The following is a 14,908-nucleotide window of genomic DNA, read 5'->3' as shown; positions in this document are numbered from 1 at the left end:
TGTATTTTGTAGCTGGAGGAAATGTTTGTCCAGGTGCAAGCAAGGTAGCAAAGGGTCCCAGGTCCCAGCCTGTCTAACAGTCTAGAACAAGACACACAGCCTCGCCGGTTGAGAGAGAGAGACCCTTGGCCAAGGAGAGAGGACTGGAAACACGGATTCCTTGTTCTTACCTAGAAGTGTCTGAAGGTCTAGTCTTGGGAGGAATCCTGAGTTTTGAGACCGAAGGGCCCGGGGGCCTCAGGTCTGTGGAAGGGGAAGAAGGGCTGCTGGGACCACGGGCTCCTGTATCCCAAGTTAGAGAGAGATGGGGGCCTGGAGCTGGACGTTCTGAAGGCCAAGCTGCTGCTGATGGGGGCTGTCCCCATTCAGGAAAGATCGGGCACGAGCAGCCTGGGTCCCAGAGGAAGGAAGGAAGGAAGGAGGCAAAGGTAGAACGAGCGGTTAAATGGTTTTATTTTCTGGAGGCGGGGTGGGGGCTTCGGGGTGAGGTGGAGGGGCCGGGAGCCGGCTGGGGAGCCAAGGGGACGCGCGGCCCTCACTCCCGCTTCCGCAAGTGGATGTAGATGATGCCGCTGGCCAGGGCGAGGGGGAAGGCCACCCAGGCCAGGGCGAAGCAGTAACCGAAGCTGCCCCCTGATGGGCGCTCCGCCAGGATCTCCTCGGCGTGAATGGCGTAGATCAGCGCCCCGGTAAACACCGCCACGCCTGTGGGGGGATGGGAACCACGCGTCACGCAGGACCCGCACAAGAAGACTGCATTTCCCAACAACCCACGGGCCAAAGAAGCCGCGGAAGGGCGAGTGCGCAGCACCGCTGCCTGCTGGGAGTTGTGGTTCGCTCCCCCAGCGCCGTGCCTCGGGGCCACTGCAGACTGGCCTTGGGCAATTTAGTTAATTTTTTCGGGCCCCCCTTACTCATCCATTAAATGGGACGAAAATACCTACTCATCCATCCATCCATTCAAGAAATACTTTTGAGCACCTTTCTACAAGCCAAGCTCACAGATAGTGAATTAATAGAACAAGAGGGAACCTAGAAAGATAATGTTCCCCAAAACTGATGACTATGATTAACTTAGTCCTTTGCACCTGAATTCAAAAAACTGAAAAGTACGTAAAACTCCCTGAAGTGTCTGATACATAGTAGGTCCACAAGAAACAGCAGCTGGCTGACATTATAAGACCACTACTATTATGATTCAGAGTTTTCCCCTGGGGTATTAATTAGCTACCTATCCCTGCTGGCCCACCTTCATCCCTGGGATCTAAATTATTTGTCCACACCCCCTTCCCCAGCCCTGGGTCCTTGAAGCCCTACGTGCCAGTTCCCCCATAACTCAGAGCTGCACACCACAAACCACCAAGTCACTGAAAACTACAACTCCCCTAAGTCCCTGGGGCAGAGAGGTAGCCAAGGGAGGAAGCTCAGGTGGTCTTTGGGTTGTTGAGAATTGTTTTCATTCATCAGATGTCCATTCTCAGCACCCCCCACCCCACACACACACATCCTCACAGGCCTCCTCCCTTCCCTTCAATTCCCAGGGATCAGTGCTCACTGGTGCAAAGCTGGCAGAGGCCAGTGGCATAGAAGAGCCCTCCTCGCCGCATGGTGTAGAGCTGGAACATGAACAGGATGAAGGACAGACAGCAGAGGATGAGGGAAATCACCATGAGAACCTGTACCGCCTTCAGCCAGCCTGCAATAGGAGACAGAGGTGGAAGTCACAGCAGGTCCGGAGTTCCAGCTCCACCTGCTTGCTCATCATTGCCCCCACCAGCCCTTCTTCCATTTAGAGACATACAACCTTAGGTACTTAGTAGTATCACTTATATCGACCTCAATTCCTGTAACTTTCCTAAATTCCCTTATCAGTTCTAGAAGCTATTTGCAGATTCTTTAGGATTTTCTATATAAAGATGTTCACTGGGAATCAAGACATTTTTACTTCTTCCTTTCCCATCTTTATGCCTTTTATTTCTTTTTCTTGCCTTGTTGCTTTGGCTACCTCCAGTACAATGTTGTATAGAAGTAGTGAGAGCAGAAATTCTTACTTGCTCTTAGGCAAAAAGCATTTAATCTTTCACCTTGACTTCGAAATTTCTATGGATGCAGCTCCGCCCCTTTAGAACTCAGATGCACCTGGCCCCACTTCTTTAGAACCTTAGAAGGATTCAGCCTCACCTCTTTAGAAACTTAATGTGGTCCAACCCATTGGAACTTGGACAGATTGGTCCCAGCCACCCCTTCAGAACACCTGTCTCCTTAGAACTTTGGAAACATAATCCTATCGTCTCAGAATCTTGGGAGCTTTTCCCCCATTCTTTAAACCTATAGCATGTGGCCTCCACTCCTTCTGAATCATAGGGAGTGGGGCTTTTAGCCCATCCTCTTTAGAATATGAGCATACTTCCCCCTACCATCCAGATAGATGGGTCATCATACATCAGCTTCGGTCACTCAGCATGGGGACCCAGACCCGCCCACTCAAACCTTGGGGGGTTCCCAATCCTTGGTCCCGGGAGGAGACTTGGGGTTACCCCTCCCTTTTGCAGACCAGTTTCCAATGCCCCTCACCCCTCACCATTCTCGCTGACATTACTGCAGGCCCACGTTTTGTTGTCACTGTTCCATGTGCAGTCGTACCAGAGATTCAGGGACTCCTTCCCGGGGAGGGTCCACCAGGACTGGGATGGACAGAGGAAGAAGGACAAAGTTAGGGAGACTAGGAAGGGTTAGGAAAAGGGCAAGGTGCCATGGGAAAGCATGGATTTAGTAGGAAAGTGGGGCCGGGGGGAGGCACGTAGAGTGGAGGCAGAGCTCAGAAGGGTGAGGGCTAGAGAAAGGGGGCGGGGCCAGGGTGACTTTAGCGGAGGGGCGTGGCGGGAGTCTGCAGGAGAGGCTCCTACTCCCAGTAGGCTTACCTTGTCCAAAGTGGCCACGAAAAGCAGGATGAGGATGAGGATGTGAAGGGCAGAGACCACCAGCAGGAGGAGTGACATGGCTGCGTTGGAAGCCTGGGTGGGGACGTCAGGAGACCATCACGTCAAGAGGTTGGCACAGGGGCGGGGGACATGTCTGAATTCTGGTGGAGAAGGGGGCTGAGTCCAGACTCCCAGGTCTAATGAAAAAGGGGGCTAGGAGCCCCGGACTCCCGGTCTGAGGGAGGAGGAGGCTGGGTTCCAGACTCCTGGGTCTGAAGGAGGAGGGGGCTGGAGGCCCGGGGCCCGGACTCCTGAATTCCCCAGGGCCTGCAGGGGGCCAGGGATGGACTCTTGGGTCCAGAAATGAGTAGGACTAGCAATGTGGCCCCCATCTCCTCAGAGCCCTGTCCCTAGGCACATATGGGCCAGGTTATGAAAATTCATATTGCCGCCTGTTCAGATTCATCAGAATCTGGGGTCTACCCCCAGAAACAGGCATCCTTGAGTCACCCCACTCCTCTCCTGGGGTGGGGTGAGGAAGGGAGACCTGGTGAGTCATCTGGTCGGTGACTCATCTCGCCCCCTTGCCTCCCAAACACCAGGGAAACCCCAGCCCCTGGCTATGCCCATAAGGTCCCCACCCACCCTGCTGCCAGACTAGTGTCTACTGGACACCTTGTAGGGAAAGTGGACAAGATTCGTGATGGGAGTCGGGAGAGGCCTGAGAAGGAGCCAGCTTCCCATGACCCTTCAAGTGTCCAGAAAGGGTGGGAGAGGGGTGGGGGGAGGTGGCTGAAGGGTCCCCAGACTCTGCTTGTTCTCACGAAAAGCCCTGACCTCAGGGTCCTCGGGGGGAATGGACAGCCACAGGAAAAAAACGGCAGGAAGTTTTCGGGTGGGGAGACTGTTGGGAACCCTCAAACTTTGCCGGGCTCCACCCCTTCCCAAGTCTCCACCCCAAGTGCGAAGAGATCACTTCTTAAATTACAAGGATTTCCAAGCTTCTTCCAAGCTGGGGTCTCCTTTCCAAACTGCTGCACACCCAGGAAAAGAAAGAAATCCCAGTCTGAATAACGGATTGGAAACTTACCGAGCGCGGCGGAAAAAGTCAGAGCTGAGTCTGGTCCCTTGCTTGGGCCTCCGTGCCCCGCCCTTCTCCTCCCTCCTTCCACCCTGTCGAGGCCCCCGCCTCTCACTGCCTTTCTCCCTCCCTCCCTCCCTCTCCCCTCTTGCTCTCTCCTTCCTTCTCCCCTCCAATCCCGGAACTCTCTCTCTCTCCCCCTCTCCCTCCCTTTCTCCCTCTCTCCCTTTCTCTCTCCTTCTGCCTCTTGTCTCTCTCTGTCCTGTCCTCACTGTCTATACCTCCTTCCTCCTCTCTCTCCTCACTCTCCTGGTTTCTCTTTCTCTGCTCCTCTCAATATATACTGACCCTTTTATACACACCCTCACCACACCCAGCTGAGGTCTGCAGCCAGAGGGAGGGCCCAGGCACTCGGGTTCCTCATTCTCTGGGCCCCCACCCACTGCCCCCAGACAGGCATCTTCTGGGGCTCCCTCCTGCGGTTGAGGTGATGCATCCTCGGAAGGAAGGGAACAGAGCTGGGGCCCTCAGGTGGGGCAAGCATCAGGGGTGGGAGGATTTAATTCTCAGGCCTCTGCTCTGGGACTGGTCCTGGGACTGATGTCTGCTTTCCTTGATGGGGCTTAGGAATGAATCCTCAGAGGGATGGGAGACTGGGGGACGAGGCCAGATTCCTGCAGCGTGGAGTGAGCTGAGGGCTGGTGGCGTTGGCACCAGGGTGGGGGTCAGGGGATGGGAAATGGGGAAGTGTGGAACTCTGGAGGGGGCAGGAGGTGGAAGTTAAGAACCCAGGGCTACCGTTTCCTGCCCGGGGGACCTTGACCAATTATTTCAACTCTCTGAGCCTCAGTTTCCTAATCTATGAGGTGGGTACAATACTACTCATAATACTGACAATATACTAATACTGATAATAACAATTCTGATACTTATTCTAAACGAATAAGGTAATACCAGTACACTAACACACCTAACATGTTTATTCCTTTCCTCATCATTCATTGGACATCTATTATGAACCAGGAGTTAATAATGAAGAAAACAGATGGGAGCCCTGCTGTTCTTATGGAGTTTCCCTTCTAGTTGAGGGAGAGGGACGATAGAGACAAAACATCAGTGAAGAAGATAGATTTCAGATAGTGATAAAGGCTTTGAAGGAAATAAAATAGAGTGACACTGCTAATGATGGGAGGCTACTTTAAAAGGGTGATCCGGCCAGGCCTCTCTGAGGAGGTGACATCTGAGCTGAGACTTGCAGACGGGAGTCATCTGAATGCGGGGCAGGGAGAGGACGCACAGGCCTTGAGAACAAGTTCAGGTTGTTTGAGAAGCAGACAGAAGGGCCAGTGTGGCCAGAACATAGGGAACGAGAGAGAGTGGTAGGAAGGGAAATCAAAGAGGGCCCTTGAAGCCTAGAGGAGGAGTTTGGATTTTATTCTAAGTGCAGTTGGAAACCACTAGAGGGTTTTAAACAGAAGTGCAGTACCAGGGACTTAATGTCAACTATTATTGTTATCATTGTTATTTAATTGGGTTACTGAATTAGGGTGGGGGGTAATCACCACTATATACCTGGGTCTCTTGGCAGGGTTGGGTGCTTGGTGAAAAGCGAGGGACAGGGAACAAGATGTCTGGAATATGGAATTAAGAGCTGGAGAACTGAAATCCTGGGTCCCTACAAGGGAAGAGAACTGGACGATGGGATGTCTGGGTATCTGATTGGGCCAGAGCTAGAGGGAGGGAGAATGGCTGGTCATCTGGACTCCCTGAGTGGGTGAGGGAAGGGCAGTTCAGTGACTGGGTGGGTTCTCGGGGGACCTGGAAGCTGGGTATCACTATAGCACAGACTCTATAGAGATACGCTGGCTGGATTCAAATTGAAACTGCTTTACTCATTCGCTGTGATTTGGGGCAAGTTACTAATCTCTTTCTGCCGCAGTTTCTTTATCTGTAAAATCGAAATAATAATAGTAAATACATCACGGAGCAGTTCTTAGAGGAGTGCCCGGCACCAAGTAAGCACTGTTGTATGTGCTTGTCATACCAGACATTGGGGCCCTGAGTGGATCCAGTACTGGGAGACCCGAGATCAAGGTCTCTAGGATTTGGGGAAGGGGCAAAATCTTGGGTCCATTGGGTCCCAAGACTACAAAGTTGGGAGTACAAAATGAAGGTCCCTGGGGGTGGGGAATAAAGTAGCTCCAGTTTACATCTTTGAGAAGGACAAGAGACTGGAGGTCTGAAATCAGTTCCCCAGGTAAGTTAGAAAGCCTGGGTCACTGGGGGAAAAATGAGGGACTGGAGATCGTATGCTCTTCAAGGAGGCAAGGGGACTGGACCTGGGTCCTGGGAGGAGTCTGGGAACTAGGGTGTAGGGAGATGGAATTTGAGGGGGGGAGGTGGGGAACAGGAGGCTAGGACTCTGAATCAAGCTCCCAGAGTGGAATCAGCGCCAGAGTTGGGTATCCCGGGGATGTTCGGGGCAGGGGGTCCCCCATGCTAGGGCCCTATAGAAGGGGGAGAATCAGGGGACCCGAGGGCGGTGGGGGGATCTCCCCCTCCTGGGCCTCCAAAGCTACGAGCTGAGCGCCCGCGGGCCGCTTCCTCCCACAGGAAACCGCAGGCATCGGGCACACCCAGCCTGCAGGGAGCGGTGTCTACTGCCAGCCCGCTCGGTAGAGGCCCACGGGGGCAGCCGCCTGCCGTCAAGGGGGCAACAGCCTGCCGTCAACGGGGCGTGCCCTGCGGGGCTAGGGGAGCCGCCATGGGGGCGTGGCCGGAAAGCAGGGGCGACACGGAGCGCCCTAGGCCCCGCCCACTTCCGCCTCTCAGTGCGCGGACCTCTAAGGCGGCTGTGGGTTTTTGGCTGCTTCTCCGGAGGCCGTTGGCCGCACATGCGTAGTCAGCCGCTTCGAGGACCTGAGGCGGCGGTGAGCGCTCCTCCCCCCGTCACAATTCCCGGCATCGGCACCGCGTGCCTGCTGATGAATCCTCAAAATAACGTGGTCTTAATCAGCTTAAGACACGCATCTCTCACGCCCCGTCCCGAAGGACCTTGGCCCAGTTCCAAAGCCTTTCAGACGTTTCCCTCCCAGCCCTGCCTCCACAGGCTCTTTTAGCTACTGCCTCTCCCTCCTGGAAACACACAGCCCAGCCCTCACAACCCTGTGCTCCCCAGACAGACCATCTCGACTTCCCTCCCCAGGCTCTCTGAGCCTGAGTGCCTCCCGGTTAGTCGTCCCCCACCCCCTGCCACAAGTCTTGGGAATCCGCGCTCTTCCGGTGCCCTCCCACCAGACCCCTCCCGTGCTCTTCCAGCCACGCCCCTTTCAGCCCTCGAAGCCCCACCCCTCAAAAGGCTCTCAGCCCCGCCCTCTACAGGTATCCTTGCCCCTCCCCTCTCAATGCGCCGAAGCCCCGGCCTGGACGGGTTTCTGACTCCCTGCCGAGGTTCGTCAGCCCCAACCCTCTCCGGCCCCGGCAGCTCTGCCCTCCCCTGAAGCCCCGCCCCTCAGGCCCACCCAGTCCCTCTCCTCAGAGGCCTTTTCAGTCCCGCCCTTCATAGTCCTCTACAGCTCCGCCCCTCGCAAGGGCTACAGTCCCGCCCTCACAGGCCCTCCCAATCCTGCCCCTCACAAGGCCTACAGTCCCGCCCCCACAGGTCCCGCCCCTGGCAGGACCCCAAAGCCACGCCCATCGCAGCCCTCTAGCCCCGCCCCTCGCAGGGCTCCCCTAACTCATCTGCTCATAGCACCCGAGCTCCCCGCAGGTCTCCTCGTGGCCTCCTCGGCCTCTCCTCCCCATTCTCCCCTCACACGGCTTTCTTCGGTGGCCTTGGCCCCTCCCCGGCTGCTGTCCTCAGGCCTCATTGGCCCCTCATCTCCCCAGTAACCAGACCACAACAGTGAGCTTGGAGCATCCAGGACATGTCAGGCACTCCAGCCCAGCAGGTAAGGACCGGGCCTCGCTCCCCTCAGCCGACGGGGTTGGGGAGATTTCCCCCTCCTCTGTGCCCCCTCCCCAAACAGCCCCGCCTCGGAGATACCGAGAGCCTAGAAGACACCCCGCCAGAGTCAGAGCCGCGACGCAAGACAGAGAATGTGAGAGGTGGGAGGTCGGGAGGGGCATGGGAAGAGACCCTAGAGGTGTCCCACTCCAACCCACTGGAGGAACTGAGACTCAAAGAAAGGCCAGAGCTAGTTCTGGGGTCACTCTCTTCCAATTCCTAGTCCCTCGCTATTCATCGCCCGCCCTCCTCCTAGCCCTCTCCTGCTCGCCGTCTGAAGGGGTGCTGTGCCACCCCTACAGGAGCCCCACCCTCTTTGGCCAAGATGCCTTTGGGACTCTCTGCTGGGAGCAGTCGTTCCGAGGATGGAAGCGAGGCCTTCCTGGAGGGAATGGGTAATTCATACATTCTTTATTTCATTCATTCTTTTCCCGGTTTTCCCATGTTTCAGGTCCTGTGCAGCAGGGCGCTGGGGACAGGGAGGGCCTTCAGGAGCGCCCTCTAGTGGGGAAACGCACATGCTCCGGAATGGAGGTGGAGCCGGGCAGATGGGCGGGCCAAGCCTGGGGAGTGGAATGGCCGGGAAGACTTAGTGCAGAGGTTTGAGCGGGGCCCAGAACTTCTCTCGGGAATTACCAACAGGAGAAGGACGGGAAGAGTGTTTCCGCAGAGAGAACAGCATATGACTAGAGCAAGGTTTCTCAGTCTCCACACTGTTGACCCTTGGGGTCAGATGTCAGATCATTCCTTGCTATCGGGGGGACTGTCCTGTGTGTTGGAGGATGCTCAGTGCATCCCTGGCCTCTCCCCACTTCATGTCAGGAGCACCCCCCAACCTGCCCCCGCACCATGACGATCAAAAATGTCTTTAGACATGACCATATGTCTTTAAGGGGGCACAATTGCTCCTGATTGAGAACCACTGGGCCGTGAGAGATGGGGAGCTAGTGGACGAGACCGGAGAGGTGGGTAGGGTCGGGTTTGTGGGCCCTTGAACACCAGGGTGAAGAGCTGGGACTTTGTCCTGGAGATGCTGGAGCGCCAGGGAGGCCTGTGACAGCTCTAGGCGTAGAAAGACTATCTGGAGCTGTGAGGGGAGGCCAGGAGGTTAGGGAGGAGGCTGGGGTGATGGGGTGATGGTCCAGAAGGGGGAGGATGAGGCCTGAGCCAAGGGGATGGGCTGAGAGTGAGGAGGCGGGAGGTGGGGCTGAGGAAGGCTGGGCAGTGGGCTGAATGGGAGGGAGGGAACAGGAATGGTGCCCCGGGGGGTCTTGGCCCCTGTCCTCAGCTTTCCTGAGTTCCAGGTCCTGTGTTTCTGGTCCCTGAGGACTGTGAGGCCCCCCAGGAGTGCCCTCTAGTGGGGAAACATGTGTGCCCAAACTCCGGCTAGGAGTGGGTTTAGGGGGAAAATGCGGAGGTCGGCTTGGGGTACAGGAAGTATGAAGGGACGAGGAAGCTTGAGGGATACAGGAACCGAGGTGCAACCATAGAGTGGTGTTGGGAACTGGGTCTGCAGTTCAGTTGCAGTTTGTGAGACCCTCAGGGAGCCAGAATTCCTAGGTCCTGGGGAGGGAGGGGCTGGAACCTGGATTCCTCTGGAGTCCCTCCCTGGCCTGGTCCCACCTCAGTGGATTGGGAGCTGAGCAGACTGCAACGGCAATGCAAAGTGATGGAGGGTGAAAGGCGAGCCTACAGCAAGGAAGTCCGCCAGCGCATCAACAAGCAACTGTGAGCCAAGCGCCTGGGTCCCTGGAGCTGGGGAGGGGGCTGTTGAGGAGGTGGGTGCTGGCCTTCTCCTGGGGCTGACGGGGGAGGGAAGGCCCAGTGTGTCTGGACTTTAGTGAGGCCGAGCTCTGCCCCTTTCTGGCTTCCCCTCCACTTCCCTGCCTGGGCAGTGAGGAGATCCAGCGCCTGGAGGGGGTGCGGGACAAACTGCAGGTCCAGATCAGCATTGCCCAGAGCCAGGTCAAGCGACTGCAGGACAGCAAGAGGCTGGAAAACATGGGTCACCTGCTCAAGTGCCAGGTCCAGGCGCAGGCTGAGGTCACGGAGCTGCAGGAGCAGACCAGAGCCCTGGACAGGCAGGTGGGTTCTGAGACCAGACTTGGTGGATCTTACTTAGGCGCATGTGTCATGACCTCTTTGAGCCTTACCTTCCTCATCTGAAAAATGGGGTTATTGAAAGCATCTCCCTGGGGGAGTTGTGTTCAGGCTCCGGCAGGAATATGAGTATTTAGTGCTTAGCACAGCCCCACACCTTCAAAAAAGGTGGTTAAGGGGGAAAGATTCACCTTCTGGAGTCAGTGAAACCTGCATTAGAATCCTGGTCCTGGCACATCAGCGCTGTGTGACCATGGGCAAGTCTTCACCTCTCTGGGCCGTAGTTTCTTCGTCTGCAAAAAGAGGATGTGGGTAATTCAGCAGAGTCTAGACAGATTTTTTTTTTTTTCCTGGCCGTGCCATGTGGCATGCGGGACCTTAGTTCCCTGACCAGGGATCGAACCCGTGCCCCCTGCAGTGGAAGCATGGAGTCCTAACCCCTGGACCGCTAGGGAAGTCCCTAGACAGATTTTTCATCCTATTTGCTTCAAGACCTTGTTATTTGGCCGTTGATACAAGGTGACTTTTCTAGGCCAGTGTTCTTTTTTTTTTTTTTTAATAAGCCTACATCATTTACTTTTTTTTTTTTTTTTTTAACTTTTGGGTTTATTTATTTATTTATTTATTTATTTATCTATTTATTTATGGCTGTGTTGGGTCTTCATTTCTGTGAGGGGGCTTTCTCTAGTTGCGGCAAGTGGGGGCCACTCTTCATCACGGTGCGTGGGCCTCTCATTATCGCGGCCTCTCTTGTTGCAGAGCACAGGCTCCAGACGCGCAGGCTCAGTAATTGTGGCTCACGGGCCTAGTTGCTCCGCGGCATATGGGATCTTCCCAGACCAGGGCTCGAACCCGTGTCCCCTGCATTGGCAGGCAGATTCTCAACCACTGCGTCACCAGGGAAGCCCTAGGCCAGTGTTCTTTTCAGTTTTTAGGACCACGACTCCTTGTGACACAGTTCATAAACACACAGATACAGTCCTTTTTGCCACTTCAAGTGACATATTCACAAGTTCCAGGGATTTGGATGTGGACATCTGGGCAGGAGGGTGAGGGGCATTTTTCTGTCTACTACATGTTCTATAGTTTTATTACATTTGACTTTAAGTCAGTCCATTTGTTCAGCTCTCAATATCACCCTGAGCTGCCTTTTGGAAGGTGAATTCTGTCTGATTTACACACCTCAAAATTTAGGCTGTTTCATGGTAGTACAGTGGCTTAGTACGTCTTGGCTGCTGGAGCTGGCTTTCCTTAGTCTTTCATGGGAACTCACCAGAGACAGGTCCAACCGGGATGATCTTATTATCTTGGCTCCATGGATTCCTTTGCCCTAAGAAACTTGATTATGGAGAATTGTAGGTCAGGTGGGTCCTCTGAATAGAGCTCTGTAAAGTTCCACATGAGCTCAAGAAAGGATGTAGTTGTCTGGTGATAGTCATTCATTCAACAAATATTTGTTGAGTGCCTACTAAGTGCCAGGTGCTGTTCTAGGTGTTGAAGACACAGTAGTGAACAAAACAGACAGGAGTCTGCTCTCATGTAGTTTACATCTACTGGGGAGATAGACAATAAGCCAAATAAAAGCCAAAGAAAGGGACTTCCCTGGTGGCGCAGTGTTTAAGAATCCACCTACCAATGCAGGGGACATGGGTTCAAGCCCTGGTCTGGGAAGATCCCACATGCCGCAGAGCAACTAAGTCCATGCACCACGACTACTGAGCCCGCATGCTGCAACTACTGAAGCCCGCACGCTAGAGCCCGTGCTCTGCAGCAAGAAGAGCCACTGCAATGAGAAGCCCATGCACCGCAACGAAGAGTAGCCCCCACTCGCTACAACTAGAGAAAGCCTGCGCGCAGCAACAAAGACCCAACGCAGCCAAAAAAAACCCCCAAAAAACCCCCCAAAAAACTGAAGAAAGAATTTGTTCCAAAGAAATCACCCAGAATCTTGCACAGAGAGACAAAAAGATGAGACACCTGGAAGGGTGGTCAAGACAATTGCAGATCTAGTGAGAAGGTTTAACAGTTGTCTAATAAAAGTTTCAGAAGAACAGAAAGAGAATGGGACAGAGGTAATGTGTGACAGGATAATATCTGAGAACTTTCCAGAACCAATGAAAGAATGAATCCACAGATTCAAGGATGCCTTAGAGTCCAAAACAGGATGAATAAAAAAGCCACGCTTATACAGGACATACAGAAATTTCCAAAATATACAAGCAGCCAGGAAATTTTTAAAAGGCATTACTTTCAAAGGAGCCACAGTTAGACTGACAACTGATTGCTCAAAAGAAACATTGGAAATCAGATTGTAAGTGCCACTGTAACTTCAACATACTAAGAGACAAAGCTGTCAACTTAGAATTCTATGCCCAGTGAAAATATCATCGAAGAATGAGAAAGCAGAATACACATTTTCTGGCAAAGAAAAATGTAGAGTTAGCCAAACTATATGTGTTGAAGGATCAACTTTTAAAACTTCCCATCTGTTACTGACTGATACTTTTGTAAGGCTTGTGTCTTGGGTGACTTGCCACATGAATTCAACAGCACCCAAGAAGAGTTTCTAAATGCTTAGTCTCATTTTCTGAACCTATCACATCGGAGACTGATGACTGACAGACCTTGGACTTGTACCAGTTCATAGCAAAAATCTATGTAGATATAAAAATGTTTTGATAAAATTCAGCATCCATTCATGTTGAAAACTCTTAGAAAGCCAGGCATAAAAGGAAATTCCCCAAGTTTGATAAAGGGCAACTAAAAAACATCTACAGCAAACATCATATTTGATAACGAAACATGGAAAAAAAATTCTCCTTGAGATCAGTAACAATATAAGGATGTCAGCTAGCACAGCTTCTATTTAACGTGGTACTGGAGGCCCTATCCAGCGCAGTATTGCCAGGAAAAGAAAAAACAAACAAACAATTTAAAGATTGGAAAGGAAAAAATGAAATTGTCAGTATTTGTAGATGATATATTTGTGTACATAAACAATCGAAAAGAGCCTAAAGCTAACTTACTCTTAACAAGGTATTTTAACAATGTGGCTGGATACAAAATTAATATTTCCCTGTGTTAGCAATAACTATTAGAAAATAGAAGAAGAAAAGACAAATTTATAATAGCCAAAAGACGTACCTAGGAAGAAATCTAACAAAAGTGTGCAAGACCTCGATAGAGTAAATTGTAAAAGTTTATTGAGGGGTATTAAAGAAGAATTTAATAAATGTAGAAGTATACCATATTCATGGATTGGAAGAGTTAGTGTTGTAAAATGTCAGATCTCCAAATTGATTTATAGAATTAATGTAATCCCTACAAAACACTAAAAGTTTTTATTTTTAATGGATGGAATTGACAAAGAGAGTCTAAGGTTTATAGAGAAGTGCAATGAACAAGATGACTAAAATTTACTTAAAAGAAGAACAATGTGGAAGGATTTGCTCTATCGGTTATCAAGATTTATTATAAAGGTCTTATGGGACTTCCCTGGCGGTCCAGTGGTTAAGACTCCGTGCTCCCAATGCAGGGGGCACGGGTTCGATCCCTGGTTGGGCAACTAAGATCCCACATGCAGCACGATGCGACATAAATAAATAAATCTCTTATAATTGATGCAGGGCTAATCAAGTGGGATAATGGGACAGAATAGGGAGACTGGAATGAGACCTATGCATATGTGGACACTTGATATTTGACCTCAAGAAATGGGAAAAGGAGCATTCTAATAATGGTGCTGTGAAAATTGGATATCCATACTGTAAGATGAAACCAGACACTTAGCTCTCACTGTCCCCAAAACTAATTCCAGATGGATCAAAGGTCTAAATGTGGGAAAGTGCAGAACATTTCTTAAGTTACAGAAGTCTCTACTTTTAAAGGAAAAGATTGATACATTCCATGACTTTAAAAATAGTAACTCCTGTTCATCAAAATAACCATAAAGAGTGTGCAAACTAAGTCACAGAACTGAAGGTTACTTGTAAGACATAGCTGATGAAGAACCTAGCGTCAAGGACATATAAGGATCGCTTACAAATCATTAAAGAGTGAGCTCAATTTAAAAACAGTCAAAGGAGGACTTCCCTGGTGGCGCAGTGGTTAAGAATCCTCCTACCAATGCAGGGGACACGGGTTTGAGCCCTGGTCCAGGTAGATCCCACATGCTGCGGAGCAACTAAGCCCGCGTGCCACAGCTACTGAAGCCCACCCACCTAGAGCCTGTGCTCCGCAACAAAGAGTAGCCCCCGCTCACGACAACTAGAGAAAGTGCAGCAACAAAGACCCAACGCAGCCAAAAATAAATTAATTAATTAAAATAATAAAAATTAAAAAAATAAAAACAGTCGAAGGACTTGAGTGGGCACATCACCAAATAAGAAATTCAGATGTCCAATGAATGTAAGAATTATCACTCATCGGTATTCAGAGAAAGGCAAATGAAAGCCATAAGGAGATATCATTACACACTCACCAGCTTTTCAAAAATTAGTGTCCAAAAATACCAAGTGCTGGGGAAAGAAGGAACAGTGGGAACTCTTATGAAGTGGTGGTTGCTAAGACCCCACCAGTTGGTGGGAGTCTAAATTGTCATGCGTATCCTGAAAAGTTTTTTTCCCCCATTATCTATTAAATTTGAAGAGAGACATACCCTGCGATCTGGGGTTGCATCCACTCTGCATGGATGGTCACCAGAAGCAGTCTTGGGCTCTACCTGACCATCACACTCACAGGATCCAATAGGCTGTCGCTTGGCAGCAGGTTCACTTAACGCTGTAGGAGGAAAGAGGGCAA

General features: G+C 51.7%; 2 protein-coding genes across 7 annotated transcripts in view; one reads left to right on the top strand and one right to left on the bottom strand.

The window, feature by feature from the left end:
• Positions 1-429: 429 nt before the first annotated feature.
• EMP3 (epithelial membrane protein 3 (MAM blood group)) lies at positions 430-4,314 on the bottom strand. 2 transcript variants are annotated; one of them, XM_082368694.1, is made up of 5 exons: positions 4,012-4,314; positions 2,922-3,014; positions 2,582-2,684; positions 1,556-1,696; positions 430-705 (listed from the first exon to the last, which is right to left on the bottom strand). In XM_082368694.1, exons 2-5 carry the CDS (start codon positions 2,997-2,999, stop codon positions 536-538), a joined length of 492 nt encoding a protein of 163 aa, XP_082224820.1. In that variant the 5' UTR covers positions 3,000-3,014; positions 4,012-4,314; the 3' UTR covers positions 430-535. The 2 variants fall into 2 exon arrangements, with proteins under 2 accessions (XP_082224820.1, XP_082224821.1); XM_082368695.1 differs by having other exon boundaries at positions 2,922-3,082; positions 4,012-4,132.
• A 3,122-nt stretch (positions 4,315-7,436) lies between these two features.
• ODAD1 (outer dynein arm docking complex subunit 1) overlaps positions 7,437-14,908 on the top strand; it is a 29,074-nt gene continuing 21,602 nt past the window's right edge. The window contains exons 1-5 of one of the 5 annotated variants that reach the window (XM_082368602.1): positions 7,437-7,452; positions 7,891-7,952; positions 8,311-8,403; positions 9,637-9,736; positions 9,904-10,093. In XM_082368602.1, coding sequence (XP_082224728.1) covers positions 8,334-8,403; positions 9,637-9,736; positions 9,904-10,093 — 360 coding nt within the window. In that variant the 5' untranslated portion in view covers positions 7,437-7,452; positions 7,891-7,952; positions 8,311-8,333. Of the gene's footprint in view, positions 7,453-7,686; positions 7,953-8,264; positions 8,404-9,636; positions 9,737-9,903; positions 10,094-14,908 lie in introns of those variants that run through there. The other 4 variants (XM_082368598.1, XM_082368599.1, XM_082368600.1 and 1 more) reach the window with 4 other exon arrangements.

The sequence above is a fragment of the Balaenoptera borealis genome (assembly GCF_965194805.1).
Source record: "Balaenoptera borealis genome assembly, chromosome: 19".
Taxonomy (NCBI): domain Eukaryota; kingdom Metazoa; phylum Chordata; class Mammalia; order Artiodactyla; family Balaenopteridae; genus Balaenoptera; species Balaenoptera borealis.
This window is presented reverse-complemented; position numbering and strand designations above follow the sequence as displayed.

Excerpts from the sequence above, each read along its gene's own strand:
- EMP3 (XM_082368694.1), bottom strand. The coding sequence starts at position 2,999 with ATGTCACTCCTCCTGCTGGTGGTCTCTGCCCTTCACATCCTCATCCTC. Across the intron at positions 1,697-2,581 it reads CAGTAATGTCAGCGAGAATG|GCTGGCTGAAGGCGGTACAG; the intron begins GTGAGGGGTGAG and ends CTCCTATTGCAG. Across the intron at positions 706-1,555 it reads CCTCTGCCAGCTTTGCACCA|GCGTGGCGGTGTTTACCGGG; the intron begins GTGAGCACTGAT and ends ATCCCCCCACAG.